Below are 27,525 nucleotides of genomic sequence, written 5' to 3'. Positions count from 1 at the left end.
AATTGCTGACAATATTTTTTACCTCACGGGCCCAAAGTGTTAAAAAAATATAGAATGTTTAAAAGTACAATCATTCCAGAAACTCCCTAAATTAATATGAGAACTGCATGCACAATAAATATAGAGAATATACACTACAGGTCAAAACTTTTGAAACACTTGAATGAAATGTTTCTCATTATCTTAAAAATCATTTGATTTGAAGGTGTATACATAAATGTTTAAAATTAGTTTTGTAGACAAAAATATAATTGTGCCAACATATTAATTTATTTCATTATAAAAAGAAAATTATATATTAAAAAAAAGTTTTTGAAATTGATGCCTTGGACTAAATAATAAAGAAAAGTAGCCAATAAGTGCCCAACATAGATGGGAACTCCTTCAATACTGTTTAAAAAGCATCCCAGTATGATACCTCGAGAAGTTGGTTTAGAAAATGTCAAGAGTACATGTCTGCAAAATCTAGGCAAATTGTGACTACTATGTAGAAGATAAAATATAACAGTTTTGATTTATCTTGGATTTTATTTAGTCGCAACATAATTCCCATAGTTCCATTTATGTTATTCCATAGTTTTGATGACTTTACTTTTTTTAAATGTGAAAAAAAATATATAGAATATAGAATGAGTAAGAGTTTCAAAATGTTTGACCCGTAGTGTACGTATATACAGTATATGTATAGCCACTTATATACACATAATACATGTTCAGAAAATGTGAATAATTGATCAAATTAAATTTAGAACAATGTAAACTTACTACAAATTTATTGTAGATTACACACAAATGTAATTTGACAAGATTTAAGTTTCATTCTTTAAAAAAAAAAAAAATTTTTTTGTCAAAATGACCTATAATTTTTTTTGGTTAAAATACTTTCTTCTATTCCATCTTATATACAGAGACAACTATAATTTAGTCATTTGTAGTTTCCGCCCAAAAAGTGTAAAAACTGTGGTACTATCAAAACATTGCTGTTTGTTTGAGAAATTAATTGTAAGATTATTGTAAACATATTGTACAATTTCAAGACTCACCCTGTCCTTACTGTATTTTGCCTTGTTTGTTTTTAGACTCAAATATACACAGTAAGTCAATCCCTATCTTTTATTACATGCAAACAAAATGAAGTCACTCACAAGCAATGTGCAATTTAGAGTCATGTATACATCATCAGCGGTCTAGATATCAGCACTAAACCACAAGGAGGGCTCATCTGTCTCTATTAACAAAACTGAACAATGGACTTAGACCTGGGTGGTTGCTATGGATACAGATGGATACAACAGCACAGATAATCTGTATGAATCAGAGGGAAATTGTTACTCTGACACCCCATGTGGAACAAACATGTAAGTGCCGGATTCTCTGCCAGCTGAGTACCAACATTACGTGTCTGCCTTTAGAGTTCATATAGATCGGTATTACTTGCATTTGGACTTTGGCTTACCTGGATGAAGAAAAGGTTGTGGACTCAAGTTGGCTCAAGGACCTGCAGGTAACTTTGCTTGTCTATGGAACAAAAACACAAGGCACACAGTAGTTATTAGAACAAGTAAACAAAAATGTTTAATATGTGTTTTACATCTATTTGAGTGGTCCCTTCATCTTCTTATAAATAATCGGGTTTATAAATAACCAGGTCATATTAATAATCAGGTTTTATGACAAATTAAAATAAATTGAAATCTACAACATATATATTTTATTTAACCATGTTTTTATTTAAAAATATTTTTATGCAAAAGTGTAACAAACTTACCTGAACACAAAGGTAAAAAGAATACATGTAATAATTCATGTTTGCAACACTTACAAACAAGAGAAAATCAATTTAACTATTTCAAATGGGCTCACTAGGGGGCACTCTATCAATGCAAGGGCAATTATAATTCACAAAACAGATTAGGTCAGAATTAGCATTATTGCACTTTTAATGTACTTTCAGTGGTCATGGAGAAATAATCTCCCCCATCACCATCTGTGAGGTCGTGTTTTTATCCCTCTCTAATCATGATGTAGTAATATGTTCAGACAGGCTTAATTCAAGCATGTGTACACATACTGTAAATTCTACCCTGTATTCATATGGGTTACTGACTGGCCATGAATCAATCCATTGATTCATTATGAAGCTTCATATGACTTGATCATGGCAACCTTGACTTTATAATACACCTACTAATTTTGAAGACTCATGGACTTTCAAAACTACCGGTACCATTATGGCCAAATAGAGAAAGTATGAAAGAAAAAAAACAGAGCTCTTGTATTTAATTCTTCATAAATGTCAGTGCATAATTTCCTCCAAGGCCACAGTAAAAGCATACTCTGTCATAGGGACTTTTGTAGTAATATTTAGATCACAATAATTATTTTCTATAAATATCTAATAGTGAATTCAAAATAAATCCTAAATATTTATAATTCTATCATAAATGGCTGCACTTTCTTCATACTCTGCGTTTCAAAGTTGTATACGAGAGATGCTAAAATAATGTGCGTTGCAGCTAAAACCGTTATTCATGTTGTCAAAACAAATATTTTCAAACGGCCAAGCCAGAGAACAATGAGAGAGAGATGTGAGGTGCCAAAATCAAAAGCCATAAATAATTAATCTCTTCTCATTCAATAGAGATTGGAGAATGATCCAGGCCAACCAAAACAAAGTGGCTGATCCAATTGACACACCTACTGCAATTCACTTACCATCTGTGTTACAGTATAGGAAAAAAAAAGTGTGTTTTTTTTTTTTTTTTATATATAATAACCTAAGGAAATGTATATGTTAATTAGGTTCCTATGAAGTAAGTTAGTGAACGGAGTCTGTAATTAGTGCACAGTGCAGGTCCAGCTGTAATTATGTTCTAGTCCCTGGAAGGCTTAACACAAGAGAAATATGGTTTGCATCCAGCCATCTGATCAGTCTAAGCAAGGCTAATTGATTCTTAAAGCTTTTCTTCTATTTGTCAATTAATACATTCTTGAAAAAAGAATAAAAAAAATAATATCCACACAACCACATATGCATGCATTCATACATATATAAAAATATAAAAGTGACTGAACACACTTTCTTCACAAAAAGAAAATGTTTTTGGTACAAAAATGTTTAAGGTTGTGTATGAGTAATCGATTGAGTACTCTTCCAGTTTTAAATATTCGACTAGTAAAAACACTACTTTTTGATTTTTCTATGTACAACTCAATTCATTGGTTGGCACTCTGGATGGCTGACGTTGGTAAAGGAACAGTTCACCAAAAATAAAATTCTGACATTATTTAAAGTAATTGTAATGCTTCAGAAAACGTGGGATGTTTCTATGTGTGAGAGCAAATGTGTTTTTTGTTGTTGTCATTTTTTAATATAGATGTTGTGGTTTATGCATAGCACTCATTTTTAAAACAACATGTTCAAAGGTTTAAGGTTGAACTTTACTCTAATGTGTTAGAGTACTCGACTACAAAATTGCTCAAAATGCCCATCCTTTTAGGCGGATCCCAACATTAAAATTACTGTTAAAGTCGGCATGAAACGTAAATTGTGACTGACTTCCATATTGTGACGTATTTCCTAGTGAAACAGCTTATCGAACAAGAAAAGAATTTGGGGGAGGGATTTTAGTTTATCCATTGGTTGTTGATTAGTGAAAATAAGGGCGTTGCATAATGGAATGGAGAATTCGCCGTTATTCCTCCTCATTCGAAAATGTAAATTCAAGCCAGCTGACCCGTAACCAAGGAAGTTTGGGTTAAGGAACGATAGTTTTGAAGGAAAACAGACGAAAAGACACCTTGCCATCTTCACTAACATGCAATTAATGCTTCGTTTAACTCTATGCAAGGTTGTTTAAAATAAAAACAAACCCAATACGGGCATTTGTTTTGCCCTCTTAAAGCTGTACATCCATCACTGGGAAGGGGGAGTGGTACATGCACCTGTACTAGGCAATGTGCTAACATGTAACAGACCTAAAATACATACAACACAGCATGTTAAGAGAGTTTGTTGTAATGCAAGTATATAGTAGCCTATTAGGTACATTGAGAAAACATGGTTTGCCATACCATGCTGTAGTGAATTTAAGTTGACTCTGAACTATGTACATGGTAATGATTCCAAAATCAAGATAATGCCTCCGAATGGTGTGAGGACATTTTTCCAGAACAGGTAAACAGGCAGTCCATCGTCTCTCGAATGAAAAATGGTCCATTGACCAAAGTAAATCAAATAATTTATGTATTGGATTTACTGTCCTTTCTGTTCAGGTTTCCTAGCATTCAGAGGTTTCCCCTAAAAGGGAGTAAATGTGAAGATAAAATGACACCTCCTTGGCATGCATTACAGAACACATAGCAAATACAATATGCCAGACTGCTGGGGACGTTGAGAAAGAGATTTTCATTAGGTACAAATCAGATAAATATAATAAATGTTCTCATTCTAAATCTCTACTAACTCAAATTAAATGCATAGTAATAATTATGCAGAATCTTTTAAGTAAACCAAATCATCAATGTGAGGAAAACCAGGCCTGTGGAAGTGATATGTGTGGTGCTCTAAGCTTTTTCAAAGACCAAAAACTCAACCACAACCACCTAACTGCATTCAGTGAATATTTTGATCATGATTTCGCCTCAATACATCAACCAAAAAGGATGCAGTAGTGCAGTCAAATGCATAACGCACAGCATATATCGCTCCAGAGCTCTGTTGCTGTTGGTAGGCCTTGCTCACACTGATGAAAAGACAATGCGGGCATTTTGACAAACGGTACACAATGTACGCCTCAATGCCTTAAACTCGGAAGACTTAATCAAACGATGGATACAATGTGTCTGCTTCTAAACACCTGGCGCGGCCAATAACACCCACATAATACGATAATATATAACGCGTAAAGGTGTTGGCAGGAGGCGCTGGAAGCTTCTTTTCGCCTGTTAAGATATATCGCTCTTTAGTTTGCGCGTGAGACCAAAGCCTCCTTTACGCAAACACCTAAATGTGGCCTCGCGGGGTTTCCACTGTAGCCATATAAAGTGTGTATAATGTACGAAACAGTCTTGTTCTGAAGCCCACTCCCCACCCCTCCGGACAAAGCTCGGAAAATTCAAGCGCTTTCGGATTCGTGACACCGGTGGAGTTGAGAGCCGCGCGCCCTGCCTAGCGAAAACGCGTTGAAAAACAGCAAGCAGACACTCTTTCACAAAGAATACGGATGCTCCATTACAAATCTAAAAGAAGGAAGAAAATAAGAACGTGTTCTTTACTCACCTCGTCCACAGTGATTGTGGATGTAATTTAAAGGGCCAGGTTCGCGCAGATTGTTACACCCCCCCCCCCTAAACACCACCCCTCCGTGCACCAGTGTCCACCCAGTCAGCCCCCCGCTGGTGACAGCGTTCTCGCACACAAACTTGATTTTCTCTACTGGGAAAAAGAGCTGAGTCGGTTCAGAGTCAAATAAGGCGGCACTTTGGTAAAATCGAAAACCAATCAGTTGTGCAAGCTCTGCTCTCTCCACCCTCGTAGGGCGCCAAAGGGTTGGTTGCGTCCTTCAGCGGACCGTTTCGTCGCTCACTGTGATTTGAGCAATCTGTCTAATATTCGCACATTATTTGGTGGTTAATGGACCCAGACTTCAATAGTCAACACATTTGGGAACACCGAACCTGAGCTCGTCTTGGACTGCAAGTGTGCAGTAACGCCTGCTGACCCAAGGGGGCGCTGGTACACCAATACCAGTTCACACATTTCACAAATCTGCAGACACAAGTATGGAAGGGAGTGTTCAGTGTTTATGTAGTAAAATCCTCAGTGCTGGGTAGATTATTTCTGAAATGTAATGTTCGGTAATGATTACAAGACTAACATCTTTTAGATTACACATTTAGGTAATCTAATCTGATTATTTTTGGATAATTTATTGCATATTTTAATGAAAAGGTGCACTCAGTAATTTCTTTCCTCATTCAAAATGTTTCGCTCCTACAGACATGAATTGTAATTTTGCTATATATGTAGGAAATCACGACAACTCACATTAAAATGAAGACTCCAGTCATATCTGTAACTTTATAAAAGCTGTTTCATTCTACATGGAGAGGGTCCACACATGAGGGCTGCCATAGTATCACATGACCAGCCGAATACTACTCACTTAATCTCCAGTTATTTGACACTTTCGCTCATTGATTAAAGTAATCATGGCTGACTGTGAATACTAAATTTGTACAATGGCATCAGGCACTATTGATTTTAAATAAAGCTGCATCCAAACCACTAGGTGTCAGTGTAAGTCAAGATGACACAAAGACAAAAGTTACTAAGCCTGTTTGTTACTATGCACTGCAAAAATGTCCTTATCCTTGAAATCATTGCATGTAATGTGTAATGGTGGATTTTAAGGCAATTTGATCTAATATTTAATCCTTTTTAAAATGTTGCAAATTTACATAGCAAATGAAAATCCCTGAAATTCTCACATTTATTTTTAGACAAAAGTCGTATACGTTATTTTCAGTATTGTTCAAGGTGTTTAAATAAAATAAATAATACATTTTCAAAAACTTTCCAATTAGTGAAAAGGTCGTATTTGTGGTAAAAAAAAAATAAATAAAAAAAAAAAAAAAAAAAAATGTATTGCAGGGGCTAAAGGCCCCCATAAACACATTGTTTTTCTTAAGTGGTGGAAATACATTTGTTATGCACAAAGTGGGCTCACATTGACTGATCCAGTTATAATGGAGATTAATTTGTTTATAGAATACTTGACGTTATGAAATGCCAAATGTAATAGAAATTATCAGAAAATGCTATGCATTGTCTTAATTTGTTACTCAAAAAAGCAACCTGCTGTCTCAAAAGTGTTTGCCTAAATTGGCAAATGTTGTCCTATATAAGATGTCCCAATATTTTCATGATATTATGATAACCCCCATGAGGGTATTTTACCCCAGGTGTGGCAGTTTTTTACCTCAGGTAAAAGACCCTCTTGCCACCTTTTAAAAAAATAAAGAAAACATTAATCAAAACAACCTTCTGTTATTATTATTTCTTTACAAATAAAATATGTTGCTTCATCATTAATTAATAACAATAAATTTATTTTTTCAATCTTGATACACTTTGTGACCAGAAAAAAAGCTAATTTTCTTTAAGGTGTTTCCTTTAGCCCCAATGTACCGTAACTCTCCTTTCATTGAAAAAAGCAAACAGAAACTTGCTATTTGTCAGTACCTGTGTCAAACAAATGTTCTTAAAAACAAAGACAATAAGAACATGCATGTATTTTTAATTTTAACAGAACTGTTGTGATTAAGGAAATTAGGAATAGGGATTGGGCTTTTTATTATCCAACTTTGAAATAAAAAATTAGATAATATAACTTTAAATCATCATTGAGTGGTTAAAAAGGATCTTTTACTGATCTAGTGTGAATTCAACTCATAGATTGAGGCATAAAGTAATTGATTACAATTTTAAATATCACATTAATTTAATCGAGTGTCCTCATATTTAATGCTCTTCTAAACGCCTGCCACAATGGTGTGGCTGGTGTCTGAATGATCACAAGCTGTGTACTGTTGTTTGGTTGTTTCGAACTTCTTTTTACCCCTGTAAAAACTGTTGCTGTATTTTAAAGTGTTTATAGTATATATATATATATATATATATATATATATATATATATATATATATATATATAAGTTCCTGCGCTTTGAAGTCTCTCCTCTCTCTACAATTGCAGCATTCCATCTAGGCTGCATGGAAATTACAATACTGCTGAGAAAAGAATGGGGTGGTGTGTTAGGTGGGTTGGGAGGGGGGTAAAGATAGAGAGAGAAGAGAATCAAGCAATGGATCATAGGATAGTTCATTCATGCAGTTTCCCCTGCAGCCAGTTTGACTCTGTACAGCTGTTCCTCTAAAATTCATGAAGCTCCTAATTGTACTTTGAATATTATGTCAGCTGTGTCCAATAAAATGCTTGCCTCTGAAATTACATGCAGCAACATAGTTAAAGCACAACTGGGAGTACATTTATGTTTACTGCTCTATGAATTCCTTCATTTGGGTATCATACCTGGGTCAGCTGAATGCGTGATGTTTCTCAATATGTTGCTATGGAAACCAGGTTTGGCACATGGTAGCTACATTGAGTTGTTTGGGTAAAAAAAATATAAAAACAGATTGCTTGCGTTTCATTTTTGTTTTTTTATTAGGAAAATTAATTTGCAGATGTATTATATGGAATTTTTGCAGGTATATATCAATATTTATATATGTTAGTATATGTATGTGATATTTTCCTTCATTTGGGATGCATGAACAGCATACCATGTCTGAAAGGCTATTGCTAAAAGACATATCATACATAGTAGGAATAAGAGCTACTAGCTGTAATAATAATAATGTAAAATATTGTACAAAAAAAGAACAAAATCAAATAAATCAAAGGATTTAGATTGAAAAGTCACTTCACAGTTTTGTTCCTTGCCCTCATGCTGGCTAAAGAGTGATTGGGACCATGCGCAGTCTGAGTTATGAAATGAGGTCATCATTTACATACAAGTCCATTAACTTCATAGTACATTCCATTACCCATGGGTATTTAAAGTGCTCACTGTGTAAACTAGATTTAGGATACCATATGAAAAATGCATGAAGATAAACCAAGAACAGACCAGAAAGTCTTTCGATACATGTACAGTCCCCTGGGATTATAAGCAAACACATGGACAGGTGTTCAAAGAGGTTCAAAGGGTGTTTTGTCCATAGGTCTGTTCGAATGATCGCTTGGTTTCCCACATTACCCAGGTGTGAGTAATGTATGATTTATTTACATACAATTTGCAAGTATTTACAACAGTGACTTCTATGAGCATGATAAAATACATGTGGGTTCACAAAATGCTTTATAGAAAAAATTGGTGTATATTGGTGAGCAAGGTATTGTAATCTTCATAGATCACAGGTAGTTGACACTCTTCTCTTCAGAGTCCAGATTTACCATTTATTTAAAATGCAAGATGTGCTGCAGTTATCTTATGCAGCTTGCAGTGGCTCTGATGGTATCAGCAGTGTGACTCATACAGCAGCTGAGTGGGCTTTATAGAGATTGGATTCAGGTTTAATGGATCAGAATACCCTCTACAGTACTCAAGCCTAAAGTATAGAAGGATAGGTGGACATTACTATTAAAGGCTGTAAACACCAGTTTCTCTCTTTCTCTCTCAGCAAAACTAAGTAAAATATGCATTACTTTACTTTGCATAAACTGTGTAGAGCAGAATTACTGTCACCAGTAAGGAGGTGGTAGATTATAGCACCATTTTTATGGGATGAAAGTGTTGGAGAATCCAGGGAACTAATATCCAAATATTAATTGCATCATATACATAAATCAAGGAAATGGGCTGAGTTGTAAAATTATCAGTAAAGTGGAAACTGTATATGACTGATGTTCTTGTTTTCAGGTCTATTGTAATGCATGTCACAGTATATCATTGGTGCATATGTGAGTTATTTATCAAAACTGTATACAGTGGACTTGTATAATATTGTATACCTTAAATGTACTATAAGTCGCTTTGGATAAAAGTGTCTGCCAAATGCATAAATGTAAATAATATCTTATTATTATACATAATTATAACCCTATATTTCTACCTGTAAATACTGTACTAAATTAAACTAAAAACTTCATTTAGACCATATGATTAAAGTTCTTTAGAATTCGTTCATATAAATGTAATTTGCTATTTTTTATTGAAGGGACACCCAAAAATTTTAATTCTCTCATCATTTACTCACCCTCATGTCATCCCAGATGTGTATGACTTTCTTTCTAATTAAGATTTTTAGAAGAATATCTCAGCTCTGCAGATCCTTACAATGCAAATTAAAGGGTACCAAAATTTAAAAGATCCAAAAGCACATAATGGCAGCACAAATGTAATCCATACAACTTCACTGGTTAAATCCATGTCTTCAGAAGCGATAGGATAAGTGTCAGTGAGAAACAGATCATTATTTAAGTCCTAAATTCTCCTCCCTGTCCAGTTGGTGGCAATATGCACAAAGAATGCAAATTGCCAAAGACAAAAGAAGAAGAATGTGAAAGTTACCAGTTTAACTTTCACTTTCACGTTCTTCTTCTTTTGTCTTTTTGATAATAAAAATGTACTTACATTTTGGTGTGTGTCTCACCGACACTTATGTCGCTTCAGAAGATATGGATTTAACCACTGGAGTCGTATGGATTACATTTATGCTGCTTTATGTCCTTTTGGAGCTTCAAAATTGTGGTCACCATTCACTTGCATTGCATAGCCCTACAGAGTTGAGATATTCTTCTAACAATCTTTGTTTGTGTTCAGCAGAAGAAAGAAAGTCATACACATCTGGGATGGCATTAGGGTGAGTAAATGATGAAATAATAAAACATTTGGGGTGAACTAAACCTTTCTGAGATGTACTGTAGGTGCTGTTGTGTAAAGTCTCCTTTCTTCAACTCGCATCTTCTGTACCCTGTTCCTTTTAAAAACAAATGTATATATACCATATGTATTTTATAAGCAAAACAGCCCAACATGGATAACACAATACTGTCTGCCTTTACTTGGTGCTAAGTTGCACAACCTGAAAACATATTAAATGGGCTCTTTAGGTCAAAATTCAGCAAGATTCCAGCAACTGTTAAGTCTGATTCTTTAAAGTGATTTTCAATTTGTAAATGAAAATGGCTAAATCTGGAAAACAGTTGAAATGTTTGAATATGAAATGTCTGTCTTCAGGTTGCCATATCAAATTTTCTGTGTTATAAAGTTACAGTTTGAGAAGACTTGTTTGTGTTGCATATGGAAAGTCCCACTTTTCTCTTAATATATTTTTACCAAGAGACAACTCCTGCAAATGCATTCATTTCAAATGCATTTGCATTCATTTCCTGTTGACTTTGTGAGTGACACATTGCTATTGTCTTATTCATATTTTCAAAATAAGCAGATCATCTTGAGAAAAATGAGAAAATGAAGAGAGAATATGAGACCCACTCCAAATTATGGTATAAAGGAGGCCATTAGTGTCTCAATTTGGAGGGGCTGAATGCCAGATGTGACAATGATGACGACTGAGTGCTTGTTAGTTTACAGACGACTGCGTGGACTATGAAGTGTCTGTATTTTTTGAGGACTGCCTTGTTGTCAGTACAATAAATCAAGTTAATCGCTAAGGTAATCATTTTGTCAAGCATAATAAAGTAACCTATTTCCCTATCAATTTGTTTATGTTTAACAAACGATTGTCTTAAATATTGGCTGGCATTATTTAAGATATTAGTAAAGACAACATGTAATCATCAGGGTAACAATCAAACGTTGGTTTATACAAAACCTGAAACAAATAATTAAAGGGTGATTTGTCTACCTTTATAACTTCCCATATTGTTATAACATTTCAAATTGACACTATTTCCTCACCATGATGGAAAATCAGGTGTTTATCAGCAAATATGCCATGAGTCACAAAAATGGTGGTTCAGCTCACACAAAAGCCTTTTAACAAATGTACAAAACAAAGGTTATGAAAAACAAATAAATGTGTATTCAAATGCCTTTCATTCACAGATACAGACTAATTTTTGTTACTACATATGCAAATCATGAGTCATATGTTTGGGACTTCATCGGCAGGCCCAGACGGAATCTGCTGACTGATTTTTGCCGAATGTGTAATGCAGAATAGATTTAAACATTTTAAAATGTATTAACTGGATCTGAGAGTACTATACTTTGAGGTATAGTAGCTGAAAGCATAATCAAATTATACTTCAAAATATTTCATTTATAAAAATGCAATAACTTTTCAGAGCTTTCTATAGAGTTCTGCGCATGGAGATTCAGTGTTGGCCAGCACATTGGCAATTTGAAGCCTGACTCTTCCGACTCTCATTTAAAATGGTACTAAAATGTTAGCATTATGAACTCGAAAGGGCTTCTAAAATGGCTGTTGCACTGAGCAACCGATTGCTTTCTAAAACAGAGCATTTTCCAGCAATCTCTTGATGTAGAATATAAACATAGCAAAAGATGGTGGCGATGCACTGTACTAGAAACAGAAAAGGCAACATGAATGGGCCAGTGCTTGTTAAGGACAATACTAATGGTGAAGGATGAAATCTGAGGTGTCAGAGAAATGCTTATTCCAGGAATGTGTATGAAACGTCAAATAACACATTTCCATTCATTTGCTCTCCATTCTTCTCTCTGTTCCTTTGTTATGTTATCAATCCATCTCCACTTTATCTCACGGTCTTCCCTTTCTCCCTCTAGCAAGCAGTCTACATGACACTGCATTTACCCTTTAGCTTATCAGCCCTACTTTGCTTCCCAGAACGCTTGCCATCGATGTTCAAGCTCATATTTCTCTTTTTCTCCAGATTGAGAAGCTCCTGAAAGAGCTCAGTGACATTATGGTTTGTCTTAGCCGAGGTCTCCATGAAAGCACATTTCCAAGTTTTGGCTTGGGCTTCTCCGTCATCGTTCTTCACCTCCCGTTGAGTCTCATCACTCTTGTTCCCCACCAGCATGATGGGGATGTTCTCCATGTTGCCCTTGATAGCGAGAATCTGCTGGTATATGGGTTTTAATTCTTCCAGGGACTGCTTACTAGTGATAGAGTAGACCAGGATGAAGGCGTGGCCCTTGGAGATGGACAAACGCTGCATGGCGGGAAACTGGTGGCTACCAGTCGTGTCTGTGATCTGCAGGGTGCAGACACTCTTGTCACAGCTAATCACCTGCCGGTAGGTGTCCTCCACTGTTGGAATGTATGTGTCTCGGAAAGTGCCTTTCACAAAACGAAGCACCAGCGAACTCTTCCCCACACCCCCAGCTCCAAACACCACCACACGGTAGTCGTTGCTCTGCTCTGGCATCTTGGGCCTTCAGTTGAGCCACTCACTTTCTTGACCTAATAGAGAATATAAGAAACAAACATTTAGAGGATTGCACTTCAGGTGTTTCATATGTACAGTTAACAGGGACAGATTATGACATGCAAAGTCCCTGGAGCCAATTATCTCCAAGGGGCCCCCTCCACCCATGCCCAAAATTTGCTGAGTGGGGGGATCACCTAACTAGTGTCAAGGGGAGTCAGTAATCTGTCCCTGACAGTTAAGGGTGCCAACATACTAAAGGTTTAACATGATCACCCTAAACATGTTGCTACCAAATGTTCTGCAAACCTGACAGCGACCCCATTCTGCAGAGTTACTGGCAAGCGTCATCTCCCATCAGAAATATCTGCATCAATTCAAACCTGTTGATCTTTTCTTAGGTTTAGGGTTGGGGTTTGGGTCAGGGAATATAAAATATGCATTCCTGTTGACTCGGTTACATCAGTTACAACTTTACAACTTGTTTTTCCGCAACACTTTTCACCTGGAAACTAGTGCTCACCCATGCCCATTTGTTCAAAAACAATTCCAGCTTCGGACACTAGGAGCACACTGATTTCAACTGAAGAACCTTTGACGTACTGTCACTGAATTCACTGTGAGATAAGTTGGAAATGTTCCACTGTTTTTCAAAGAACACTGCAAATTTATTGATGTTTCATCATTGTGTGGCGAGGGGAGTGGGGAAAAATAAAAAATGCCAAGTTATAGATTTAAAAACATACCTAACTATGCCACCCTGAGAATTTCACCCAGGGAATTTATCAGACAATTAGATAACTATTAACCCCAGAAAGGATCACATAGGTTTGTTTCACCGTTCCACCACAAAAAGCAAGAGACGTGGGTAAAGTCACACAAAGGTACAGCTTTTATTAAATACAATGCAAAGAGGATAAAATGGATAAAATTACATTTAAATAAAACAGACTGGTTTTTGCAGAGAGAGGGTGAAATGTATGTTGTAACAGCTCTTTACTATCCTCCCAAGGCAATGGGGACAAGGCAAAGAAACACAGTTAGGCACCACAATAAGAGACAATTACCAAGCATATAGGGCTGAGGCTTACCAGCAAAATGGGCAGGCTAGCAAGGCACTCAATGGGTCCCAAAGAAACACCATTCACATGTGCACACACACAAACACAAAGATGAATTCAGGTGATGAGCATGGCACACAATAAGGGGGACACCACCACCAATATAAAAAAAGAGCAAGCCTTCCTGCCTTTGGCACTCAGCACATATGCCTAACACAGGGCAAAGCAGCTATTGCTCAAGACACAAGCACAAACAGGACAGAAATAGATCCAGCAAACAAGGACAGAAATAGATCCAGCAAACACCCCAAATGGAGGCCACGGTACTTTTAGGGGATATATTGAATAAATGACAAAAAATTAAAAAATGGCATGCAATGTACAAATAACAAATAAATCCAAGTGAATAAATAAAAAAAGTTTCAAATGATTGGCAAGTTTGAAGCAATATGTTCTAGTAAAAGTGGTGAGTGGTGGTAGCGTACTGGGCTAAAGCACATAACTGGTAATTAGAAGGTGGTGGTTCGATCTCCACAGCCACCACCGTTATGTCCTTGAGCAAGGCACTTAACTCCAAGTTGCTCAAGGGGAATTGTCCCTGTAATAAGTGCACTGTAAGTCACTTTTGATTAAAGCGTCTGCCAAATGCATAAATGTAAAAGAAAAACACTGACATGCTTCAATTGAAGAAAAACAAAAACAATGCAATCATATTGAACCATATTAAAACCCACCATTGGCAGATGTACAGAGGGCACAATGTAACTGGTGATCAGCAGCCTGCTGAACAATTATAAAACTAGAAAGTGTCCCCAAACTCAACTTTCAGGTGGTAAAGTCCAGCCCTGGAAATGCTGGCCAGGAAAGGCCACTCAGTGAAGCACACCCCAGTGGCATGCACTTTCCTTAATAGAGACTATATGTGGGCAATGATTGGTCAGCCAATCAATAATGCAAAAAAACAGGCATGTCACAAATAAGGAGTATCACAAATAAGAACTACAGGAAGATGATTGACTTTCTTGCTACAATTGCAACTAAAACTGATGCTAAATGTATTGTATGTATTCCCATCCTTCAAACACTCCATATGAGCTTCCTCTAATGTGCATGTTCCCTCTGTCTTACAAAGTAAATTGTAACTGGCTACTTAACCTTACTGAAGAACCTTGCCTGGATTCTATAGAATAGAGATATTAGCATTTTGATCTCAAAAAAGCATAAACACAATCAGAGTAACCTCTATTTAAATACAACACAACTTAAACATTCAACATATATTTAACATAACATTTATTCATTAGATGTTTATCTTATATTATTTAAAATTACAGGCACTAATGGCAAGTGTGATTAGAAATGCTTTTGACAGGACTCCAGTGGCTTTTCTGGAGAAAGAGTCACGAGCCTTGTCATCCATCATGCCATTATGAAATCACAATGCAACTTATCATGATATATCTGTGCTTTGCCCTTAGTCACTCTCTTGCTGTAGTTTATAGCAGTGCATTATTTATTGCTTTTGAACCTAAACAACAATTTTATAGTGTTTTGAGCTCCCGAGCACACTAGCATATACATTTGAAGGCACTTAGTACCTGTCTGTAAGTTTTCATTTTTTAAGATACAGTTTTACATTTACATTTATGCATTTGGCAGACGCTTTATCCAAAGCGACTTACAGTGCACTAATTACAGGGACAATCCCCCCGGAGCAACCCGGAGTTAAGTGCCTTGCTCAAGGACACAATGGTGGTCCTACATTAATAGTAATGTGCTTTAGCCCACACCTCTCCATTTGAGAATTCACTTTTCACTTTTAAGAATCAAATTTTTGCACTTTATGTACATGTGCAATATTATCATGGATCCAGATTTGTAGGTGCATCTTTTTACTTTTAAAAGCATGCTTAAACCCAACAATGAATTCATTTTCCAAAGACACAGGATATATCCATCAGTGTCAGAGAACCACAAACTCAGAACACACATTCAATTGTGTATAAATTATGTAGAAACAAGCAAGGACACAATGTTCAGCCTTTACACCCAGTTCAGAAATCAATACCCCAATCAAGTTTTAAGATTTCTGCAGAACTTCCAAAAATACAGATGAATCTGGAACGTGCATCAAATATTATAATAATGTGATGGTATGTGACATGACATCCATTATATGGGTCAGAAATATTGAGCTTATTACATAACACATTTGTAGGAATTCTTATCCAGTTAAGATGATGTTTATTTGACAAATGACCTTCTGTAATTATCTCAGAGGAAAATTGTATTGTTCAGAGGTTGTTCTTTCATAGCTTAAGATTTGTGGCAGATTTAGGCATGGGCGACATAGGCAGTCGCCTAGGGCGCCATAAAAGCTAGAACCGCCACTGCTTAGGATACTTAATGGTGTTCTCAATTATGCTTGATGTACTTTATCTCAAATTGTCCTCCTAAAATCCACAATAAGAAATACAAATAGATAAAAAAAGGAGTCAGAATCAGTTCTTTTTTACATTAAGATAAAACTATAAAAATGTATGTGGATAGCATTGCTCAATTAATTTGGTCTTGGAAGATTTTGAAATGTTTTAGATCTTTAGATTGCACATTTTGGAAAATCTTGGTCATTCTGAGCAAATTGTGTGACGATAGAGATCTTTTCTAAGACTCCAGAGAAGACACGTGTGAGATTATTAAGGTGTATTTCTCAGGAATAAAATCACATAAGCAAAAGTTTCAATTTAAAAAGCCACCCAAACTAGAAACAAGTTTCTAATAGAGATCTCTTTTATGATTTTTCTGTCCTGAATTTTTGAAGTTCTAATTTTCACATCCATGCTCAGATTGAACTGCTGCATCCAGCCAGCCTGACACTGTGTACTTGCACTCTGGGCTTAAATTGCAGCAACATGCTTGGCATGGTGCAGCAATCCTGACAGCAGTCAACCTCTCATCTGAGAGAAGCCCTGGTGCCTCTCCACCTCTCTCTCACACCCGGTGTGCTTTCAAATCAGTGAGCAGAGGACACCAAGCCTTTGATCAATTCTGTGCTGTGATTTATGTCAATCTCCCTCAGAATGCCGTCTTATCTTTTTAAGTCCCTCGTGGAAAAGTTGAAGAGCTGTAGAGCTTATTAATGCTGTAACAGCATCTCGCTATTCCAGCCAAACTCTATTATAGATTAACTTTGGCACAAGTGGAAATTGTAATGCATGTCCCTCATTCAAGGTTCACCAAGGCACTCTCACAGCAATGTGCTGATGCTGCTGGATTTGGGAATGACCTTGCTTTTAACAAAGTGAATGGGAAATATATCACTTAGACATTATGATTCTAAATGTAATGTTTGCTGAATAGAACACAGGCACTTTGCCACTGACTCTTAAACAATCACAGTAATTGGAAATGGAGACTCGGTACACAACGTTTCTGTTTGCAAACCACATGTTCATTCGGACATGTAATATTTAGGTCCTTTTTTACTATAAATTCTCCCCCATGCCAGTATGTGGAGATATGCATGAACAATGCGATTCGCCAAAAAGAAGAAGAATGTGAAAGTTGAAATGTATTTAATTGACTTAAATATTGATCTGTATCTTTCCCACACTTATAATAATACTTCAGAAGACATGTATTTAAATCACTGGAATCTTATGGATTACTTTTATGCTGCCTTTATGTGCTTTTGGAGCTCCAAACTTTTGGGCCAACAGAGTTGAGAAATTATTCTAAAAATCTTCTGTTCAGCAGACAAAATAAAGTAATACACATCTGGGATGGCATGAGGGTGAGTAAGTGATGAGAGTATTTTCTTACAATTTCACAATCTATGAGTTTTCATGAGACCATGTTGTATAGACCCTGGTCATATTTCTGGCTTTGGAATGTAGAGGTAAACTATAGCAGGGTAAATGCCACCATTGGTGAGGTGAGTGTGAGACTGATCTCCCATTTACTTTTCTACACCAAAGCACCATTTACTCTTCTATAGTTTACCAATGTGTTTCAAAACTGAGATATGACAAAGGTCCATCGAAAGACATGGCAACATAGAGATATATTGTGGGCATGCATAGGAAAACATAATGTATATGTGCTTAAAGTAGCTCATGCTTCTCTTATTCACAAACTTTAATAAATGTGTTGGCACATGATGCTTCGAGTGAGTCACTGCATTTCATTCCACAGGATGCCCATCAAGCTGTGTCCATTAGCCTAAGTCTGCTAATCTGAGTGAGAAGCTTTGCAGCATAATATACTCTCTAAAGAGCTGGATTCTCTTTATCAGTCAACCCAGACTTTCACTCTACAATAAATGGTGGTTTCTTTGTCGTATCTCCATGGATACCAATGTTCTGTTGTAGAAAAATGTATTTTCTGCTCACAATCAACTCTCGTTCTGTGGGAATCAGATATGTATTGCTCTACTGAATTCTAAAGATGCTGACAGGAGATTCAGAGGTATTTGCATGTGTATATTAGTGTTCTCAAGTGCAGTGGGCTGAGATGAGTCCTCGGGCTGTGTGCACACATGTGTCTGAACCTTTCTGGACCAATTCATCTGTCAGTGCTCTGGGAAATCAAACTTGGATGAAATTGTTGGATAATGCATGCAGACTGAGAGAGAAAGGGAAAGGGACAGGAACGGGGATGAAAAAATAGTGCATGATTTTTGCTCTGTATTGATAAATACTAGGGATGCACTGATGTATCAGCCAAACATCGGTATCGGTCGATATTCGCATTGTTGACTGAAATCGGCTATCGGCAAATACAATGTCATTCACCGATGGCAGTGGCATTTGCGGTGGTATTTGCAGTCGACTTGGACAACAGTTGCCTTCTATAATACTATACTACCATATGTACTATAATACCACCCACAGCCACTGGTTGGAGACGACTCTGGCATGACGTAAGAGGGCAACGGATGCCATGCGCACGTGTGGTTTGTTTTCAAATAAGTGTAAGAAGGCTAAAGATTTTAAAAAACAGCTCATTTCTTCTTATCATATCGATTTCATTGTTTCACTGGCACAAAAGGGGATTAAATAACAGCAAAAACAAAATAAACAAATAAAATAAAAAATCGGTATCGGCCAAATTGTTATTTTAAACAGTGGTATTGGTATCGGCCCAGAATTTCACAATCGGTGCATCCCTAATAAATACTGTAAAAATGTTATCTCAAATTGTAAAAAAAATTAAAAAGTTTATTCAACATAAAGGTGCACTCAGCGATTCCTGAGAAACACTGTTGATATTCAAGCTCACCTGCCAAAACAAACACAGCCTCCCTTCAGTGCTCCTTTGGAAGCTCCCCTCCCCTCCCCAAATTCATGCATGTGCATTGCCAAGGGAATGACCTCACCTTTCGGACAAAGACTGAGAGTCAATGCTTGACACGGGCAGTGGAGATGGTTTAGACGCTCCAGGCTTATAAGGCGCGGAAGTGGAGGTCTATTTCTCAAAGCTGAAGCTAATACGTTAATAAACGACAGACAAGCCAGCACAAAAACAGCACACAAAACACAGCAACTAGAACTAGCGAGAGTTAATTGTTTAGTTTGATTTTACAGTAACACATACAAAACCACAGTGACCGAAGATGCTGCTACCAAACATGTGTTTTTAAATCTTCGTGGCTATAAAACCCTTTGCAAATGTTGTGTGGACTTAGACGATTAAAGCAAACAACACAGCAAGCAATGTAAATAACGTTAGCTTTGTAGTGGCTTAACAAACTGTTGCTACTGTACGTTGCTGCTGCAAAGATAACTTGCAGAGAAGACGAGATGGTTTAAGCACACCAGTTCCAGACACTCACAACTCACCTGCTACTAAATCTAACATCACAAGAACAGTATATATGGGTTCGGTGAAACAGAGCTAAATTTATGTTACCCACCTATCAAGAAGAAAAAGGGCAACTTCTGCATCCGTCTTCAAGCCTTTTACCTCTCGGAGGTCTCTCCACCACTGTAAAGCCTCGCCGATGTTAACACGGCTCCTAGCCCTCGACTTATCAAAATCCTTCTTTTTTTAGTTTATATTCATCTGTCTTTTTTGTTTTGGTCTGATTCTCAGCCATTTGTCCTCCTTTGAGTTTAGAAAGATCGCATCAGCCAGCATTAGACATCACTCTTCTAATGAATTTCCCTCTCGCTCTGCCCCCACCCCCATCCTGTGCACGTGCAAGAACCACCCTTTGTTGCTGACTGGCTGGACTAGTGTTGTATGTATCGGTCTGATCCACTTTGTTTTTGTCTCATTTACAGACCCAGGGTGTACAAATACTAGATTTCTTTCAGCCCACCCTCAGAACGGCAGCTACCAGACTGTGAGGAGATATTTGCACAATTTGACAAAAAGTGTATTTGATTAGAATTACTGAGTGAACCTTTAAGCTTAATTTTTTATATATATTCTTACTAGTTTTAATTCAGTTATCGTTACTTTCTAATTCCTAAAGTTGTCCTTAATAAAAAAAAAAACATTTAAATGGTACTTATTGAACAGTACTTGAAATGTCAAAAGTTATATAAAATAATAACTCAAATATATACATTCTTTAAACTTTGGCTTTGCATACTACCAACTCAAAATTATCAAGTACAATGTACATTAGCCTTGCGCTTGAAAATGATGGATGTTTGTTCAAAACAACTGAATTTATGCAGAAAAATAATAATTGTTATTTTAAAAATTATATATTGTTAATTATTATGACTATGGTTATTTTGTTGTAGCTGGTTAATAGTTGTAATTTGTGTCACCATGAGGTGTTTTGGAGATTTAAGTTAGATTTAAGCCATTCATGCTTTACTCAAATGTAATTTACAAAAGTGCAGATTTATGTGCACTAAGAAGTACTAAGGAGAACCAAATGTGCCATATGGCCAACCAAGATTTTAGTCATAATTTCCCTTATACTATATAAGATGTGCTATACTCAAATTAAATATCTAAATAAAAACAATGATATTATAATCACAGATAAGGGCAGATTGCCTTTAACTAGTTAACATTACTTAAAATGGAATGTTTACTTAGAAAAAGCATGCTAGAAAAATCTCAGGTCAACTAATTAGATTTTACAGTGTGTTCTCATCTATTTCTTATCGTTCAAATAAGTTTGCGCTTTGTCGTGCACTACATCAGCAAAACCTACCCTGCCCTAAATCTTAAACCTAAGCCAAAAGTGGCATAAAAAAAAGTGAGATGAAAATACAATAGCTGAAGCAATCAAAACATTTTGTGGTGCTTCTATGACACTTTTGGTCAATGTCAAGTTGCGTGATCTTTAGGACTCGTACCCCGATACTTTGCATGGGAATTGGAACGCTCTATCAGTTCAATTTGATTAATCCATTGCAACATTAAAATGTATCACCTTACAAGTCATGCACTATTAAAACAAAATTTTAGATGTAATTTTTCAAGATATGATTTTGTGAGGAACAGGGCAAAAAATAAATGTTAAAAACTAACAATCTACCATTTGCCTCGTGATTTGTGTGAAAGGGAATAAGTCATTGTTGTTGTAGCACCTCTAGTGTTCATTTTGCCAGGAAAGTGCTGTGATACGTACAACTAGCCACATTAAAAAATTAGCAAAAACGTAGGTGTAGTAACACGATTCTACTGTATGAGACGAGGTTGCAAAAATCTCTTTAGGAAAAACAAGTGTCTGTAACGAAATACGATTATGCATTTTAATGCAAAATGCCCAACCTCCAACACACCATGAAATTATTATTGTCACAGTGACCACTGGTGTGTTCCTATGCCACAGATGTGTTTGTATGCAAATGTGTGTTTGTGTATTACAGTGCTTACTGTATAGAAGCTACAAATTCTGACTCCTAATGGGAGCAGAGCTACATGGCCTAAAAATACCCCAATACCATCTGTCATCTCTCTGCACTAATTGTTGCCTGGATTATTCCAAACTCGCTCAATCAGCTGTACAGGGAAACGAGAACACTCTCTCTTGATTAAAAAATTAAGTTATAGACAATTACTGGCCAGACTGAATTTAACACTCATCTCAACACAAATCAACTGGGTCCAATCAGATTCCAATTATCAATCTAAAATATGAGAATGTATTATAACTAAATATACATTTTCAAATATGTCTTTAAAAAGGAATTTATGAATACAGTGGCAGCTAAATTAACCTCAAATATCAAGATATACACATTTGTTAACAAAACATCTCACCATGCATCCTAGATTCCAACAGCTAACTACATTAATCTCAATAATTACATAAGTATAATAATAAGACAGTTAGAGACTTTAAAAGTTACAAACAGCAACCACAAATGAAGTAATTCAGATGCATGCTAACAAGTGAGATATCTGACACCACAATGTGTCAGTCCAACCACATGAACTTAACAAAAACAAATCTGGCTAATCATTGTTACATTTGACCTTACCATGATGAGGTAGTTTTGCAGTTTTATTGTCTCCTTGCCAGCATTGCGAGAACTATCTCTTTGGGTTTCATCGATCAGTCTTTCAAACAGATTGCTCCTTTGTGGGCTGGGCTTAGTAGCTAATCATTGTGCTTTACTTTGTCTGTTCTGCTGGACGTGCTTCTGGTGACCCAGTTCAAAGGATTTAATACTCCACAGCATGTTTCCACACCATAAAACAAAGCTCATGTGATATGAGGCTATAGCAGAGTGATAGAGCACATGAAGGTCTAATATAGGCTAACATATATTTGAAATAGATACAGATAATTGAATACTGCAGTTTTACCATGGATTATCATCAGAGAATTGGATAAAATGTTTTATATTTAATTTGAGAGGATTTGTTTTTCATCCCAGATACTGGTCTACACACTGGTAGACAACGTGCATCTTAAAACCTTAAACTAATATTTCGGTTTCAATACAAGTTTAGCTCAATCGACAGCATTTGTGGCATAAAGTTGATTACCTCATAAATTAATTTTGATTTGTATCTCCTTTTCTTTAAAAAAATGCAAAAATCAAGGTTATAGTGAGGCACTTACAATGGACGTGAATGGGGACAATTTAGGAGAGTTAAAACAGAAATGTCAAGCTTATAATTTTATAAAAGCACTACATTCATTCTTCTGTTAAAACTCATGTATTATTTTGAGCTGTAAAGTTGCTTAAATCATCGTTTTTATGGTTGTTTTAGGGTTTTAGTGTTTACAGCGCTTTGTTGTCATGGTTAAAACGTTGTAAAAATGGATAGAATTTTACACAGAAAAGGTTAGCACGTGATTTTATCACATTCAAATCATGTTAACATGCATATTGATTATATTTTGTAGCAATATATTGAAACAGTGAGTATTTTAATGTTTACAGATTTGCCACCATTGACTTTCATTGTAACTTTTTATTTTTTAAATGAGGAACTATTCTAAATATATTTTTGTGATCATCAGCATTGTGCCACAAATGCTGTCGATTGAGCTTAACTTGTTCTGTACACGAAACATTACTTTAATACTGATTTATTGTATATCTGAGACTTAAATACCTAAACATTAGCAAAAAAGGTCTAGATATTCCAAATAAGGCTTTAAATCAAAAACAATTCCATTGCTTGCCCTCCACAAACAAATAATTAAAAAATTAAAAAACTTGAGCAATTGCTATTGTTTCCAAATGACAAGGGATTTGCTGCCTGAGAATATCCACAATAAACATTCAAATAGGCTACGTTGTTTTTTTGCTTTTTACCTAATCTCCATTAGCTGCTATACTTAAGATTATTTGTTAATAGCATTGCAAACCTTTAGCCCAGAATTTGCTCAGTTTAACTGTTGGGGTATTGGGTGGTACTACACTGTAAAAAATGTCTGTAATTTTAACTGTAAAAGACTGTAAAATGCTACAGAAAAAAACTTTAACTGATTAATGAGTATGAACTGTAAAATATACAGTAATTTATATATATATTTAAAAAACAGTAGTTTTTACAATAACATTTTGTAAAAATTTAATTGGATGTAAAAAGTATGATTTTCCTGTATAATTATGGTAAAATGTATATTGTGTTTAACAAGAGAGTACATGTACTTTTTACAGTAAATTATTGTTAAAATTACAGTAAACAAAAAAACAAAAATCGGGCATTCCCACAATTCCCTGCATGACCATCATATTTCATTAGGCGACATTTTATAGAAATGGTTATGTTTCTTCTTATTTTAAATATCAGTTACGTACATTGGGGTGTTCTGTTATATAGGGGTCCACCCGGGGGACTCAAAAAGAAACAAACACACACAGCAGCTTCGTGTGGCTCTCTCTCGAACTGCCTCTACTCGGCTGATTAGCCCGATTGGAGGCCGGCTGTGCAGACTTACAGCTTGGCCCGGCCCTGACCCACCCTCCTCCTCGTCACAGACACTGAGCACTGTCTCTACATGTTTATTGGTCATTGCTCCTGGAAGAGCCACTACTGATGAACTTCATGTTATCATGAGCCCTTCTGTAATTTTTACAGTGATTAACAATACCTTATAGAGTAAAAAGCTGATTTTTACAGTTTCAGAAGGTTAATATAAAAAATATTTTACTGTAAAACTGTCAAATTTACAGGTTGTTTTGTAAAGTTGTTTACATTTTTACTGTATTTTTTACATAATCATTCTGGCAACCACAGCTGCCAGTTTTGTTATTGTTATTATTTTTTGTTTTGTAAAAACAACTGGATTTTTTTACAGTGTTTAACTGTCAATGAGTTTACATACATAATCGGTTAACCTCAAATGATATGCTTATTAAATTCATTATGACCATTTCATGACCAATTATTACTGTTAGACAGTCACTTGTGTTGATCTCCAATATATCTGAGCCACGTCTGTTATCCTGGTGAAAAACGACAACAACAAAAAACCCAAAAGGAATATTCCATGTTCATAAAAGATCTATCGACAGCATTTATGGCATAACAATGATTACAACAAATTTTAATTTGACTTATGCCTCCTTTTCTTTTAGAAATTCACAAATCTGAGTTCCAGTGAGGCACATACAATGGAAGTAAATGGGGCCAATCTGTAAACATTAAAGTACAAAAGTTTCAAAAGTATAACCACAAGACTTAAACAATAAGCATGTTAACATGGTTTTAGTGTGATAAACTTGCTTAACACTGTAAACCCTGTAATCCCGCAAAAAGTAACAATTTAAACAATTTAAAAGCTCAAATACTGTATACATTTTATCGGAAGAATTAATGTAAGTGCTTTAAAAAAATTATAAGCTTCACATTTCTAACTTTCAACCATCCTAAAATTTGCCCCATTGACTTCCATTGTACAGTAAGTGTGTCATAAGGAGGCACAATACATGAGTCAAAATACATTTTTTTGGTAATCAACTTGAGCTGAACACAGAATATCCCTTTATAAGAAAAACAGATATATACTATCTTCCAAAGAGTCCTAATACCTCCGATATCATGTTTTACTCTGCAAACAAGATGCAAACGGATTCATACTGTATTGTAGCCTATTGCTACTTATAAAAACGTACTAATAAAACAAACTAAGTTTTGCATGAACAATCTCCATTCAGCACCTCCCTCCCAGTACCCTGTTATTGCCTCTGGTGCAATACTATCACTAGTGCACGCCTGCGAATTATGCTCTGTATAAACTGCTGCATTAGATTCCATTATGAGCGCAGCCTGCATCATCTTCCGCAACTAGACAACACAAGGCGTCATGCACTGGCTCTATATGATGATTTATATTATTATAGCTACTAATGCACCCAGGACGACGTCAGCAGAGCGCGGATCCTCTTTCGCAATGTGCACGTTGTACAGCCAAGCAGACAATAGCTAATTAGTCCACTTTGACTATATTTTCAGCCTATATTTTTAGTCATATAAAATCCCCATATCATAAGGATGGATTTTAAACCCGCACCAGACATTTCCGTACAATTCGCGATGCAAAAGTATATGTACATACATAAATGCACATACATTGTCCATTAAACGGAAGACCAACCCTCTGCCACTACTGCTTTACTGCTTATCGCATACATACATTTATCGAATATTGAAAATGTATGGGCTGAATATGCACAAACTCGATGCAGTCTCGCGTGTTGTGTGTAAATTGTTATCTCCACGGTCTCTATACTGCATACTGTTTGTACGTATGTATTCTAAACGTTATAAAGCACGGGGCCGGTTGTGATGCTGGACACAGGAGTAAACTATGAGTTCAGCATCACGATATCATCATACGCAACGGGTTTCATTCATAAAGAAGCAAAGACTCGCGCGCCCTTTTCCAACGACTCTGTGAAGCCGAAAACCACGTTTAAATCTCAGCTTGAGGCGGAAACATGTTTTTTTCTGTACATTTAATGTTTTCCATTTTCCTTCATAATTTAAAGCGAATGTCATCGTTACAGCTATGGCTAACGCAGTTAACACAATATGTCCATACATAAGTATTCGGCAAAGTGCTAAATTAATTAATTGAATTCATAAGTCGGCGCGCGATTCGACTTACCTACCTGAACTTAACGTATCCCAAGTGACTGATCTTTGACTGACGGCACGGATGAATGACAGTGTGCGCTAATAAGGTACTAAAGCATTTTAGACTAATAATGAAGGCGTGATAGAGTCCAATCTCAACTGCATCTCTCTCTCTCTCTCTCTCTCTCTCTCTCTCTCTCTCTCTCTCTCTCTCTCTCTATATATATATATATATTTTTATGGATGTGGCTCTCTCTCTTTTGACCGTGGCTCTCTCTCTCTCTCTCTCTCTCTCTCTCTCTCTCTCTGCTCTCTCTCTCTCTCTCATTAAAGTCTCTCCAGCAAGTCAGTCCACTGTCGGCCATCTTTGGAACGCTCTCGAGAGGCTATTTCCAGTCATGCCAGTGCAGCTCCTATCTACTTGAATGGAGAAAGACCAAAATCTCCTAAACCTTTGGTCAAGATTACGATAAAAGAACATATTTCAAATCAGCAGTACAATCTGACAATACTGGAATTATAAATTGTGATTCTTTACCTCATATTACGCAAAAAAACCCGCAAATGTTCCGGATTGCATAGCTAATGCGCGTTCTACAGTTGATTGACAGGTGGTCTTTATCTAAAAGGCGATAGGCCCTTTTAACTGCAAGGCGGGACTTCCTTTCTACATCCGTTGACCGTTGGACGCTCAGAGCTCTAAAATGAGCGTTCCAATTTCTCCCATTCATTTTAACATAAGAAACCCATGTCAGCTAAATAATCTCTGCTCTCATTCACGCACACCCTCTTCTTGTCCACATGCTTCATCTAGATAGTGGAAAATTTGTAACATTTGTCTAGAGGTGGTGGACAAAATAACAGAAACGTTGAACAATACAAAATTCTTTTGAGTTAAAAGCTACAACCTCTTAAATAAATATCCCGGGTTCAATGCACGTTAAACTCAATCGACAGCATTTGTGGCATAATATTATCACAAAAATAATTTTGAATTGCCCCTG

At 36.2% G+C, this 27,525-nt stretch overlaps 2 protein-coding genes across 4 annotated transcripts in view; both read right to left on the bottom strand.

Annotated features, from left to right (window-relative positions):
- LOC127649307 (guanine nucleotide-binding protein G(I)/G(S)/G(O) subunit gamma-7) overlaps window positions 1-5,367 on the bottom strand; it is a 44,323-nt gene extending 38,956 nt beyond the window's left edge. The window contains exons 1-2 of the mRNA XM_052134358.1: window positions 5,282-5,367; window positions 1,457-1,518 (exon numbers count right to left, since the gene is read on the bottom strand). The gene's annotated coding sequence lies outside the window, so the exon portion shown is untranslated. The remainder of the gene's footprint in view (window positions 1-1,456; window positions 1,519-5,281) is intronic.
- A 5,003-nt stretch (window positions 5,368-10,370) lies between these two features.
- Window positions 10,371-26,675, bottom strand: LOC127649529 (GTP-binding protein Di-Ras1-like). 3 transcript variants are annotated; one of them, XM_052134680.1, is made up of 2 exons: window positions 26,557-26,675; window positions 10,371-12,982 (listed from the first exon to the last, which is right to left on the bottom strand). In XM_052134680.1, exon 2 carries the CDS (start codon window positions 12,945-12,947, stop codon window positions 12,351-12,353), a length of 597 nt encoding a protein of 198 aa, XP_051990640.1. In that variant the 5' UTR covers window positions 12,948-12,982; window positions 26,557-26,675; the 3' UTR covers window positions 10,371-12,350. The 3 variants fall into 3 exon arrangements, with proteins under 3 accessions (XP_051990640.1, XP_051990642.1, XP_051990641.1); XM_052134682.1 differs by having other exon boundaries at window positions 26,553-26,567; XM_052134681.1 differs by lacking the exon at window positions 26,557-26,675 and adding an exon at window positions 22,462-22,594.
- Window positions 26,676-27,525: the final 850 nt, after the last annotated feature.

The sequence above is a fragment of the Xyrauchen texanus genome, chromosome 9 (genome assembly GCF_025860055.1).
Source record: "Xyrauchen texanus isolate HMW12.3.18 chromosome 9, RBS_HiC_50CHRs, whole genome shotgun sequence".
Taxonomy (NCBI): domain Eukaryota; kingdom Metazoa; phylum Chordata; class Actinopteri; order Cypriniformes; family Catostomidae; genus Xyrauchen; species Xyrauchen texanus.
This window is presented reverse-complemented; position numbering and strand designations above follow the sequence as displayed.

What these genes read in the sequence shown, in the direction of transcription:
- LOC127649529 (XM_052134680.1), bottom strand. Translation starts at nt 12,947, where the DNA reads ATGCCAGAGCAGAGCAACGACTACCGTGTGGTGGTGTTTGGAGCTGGG.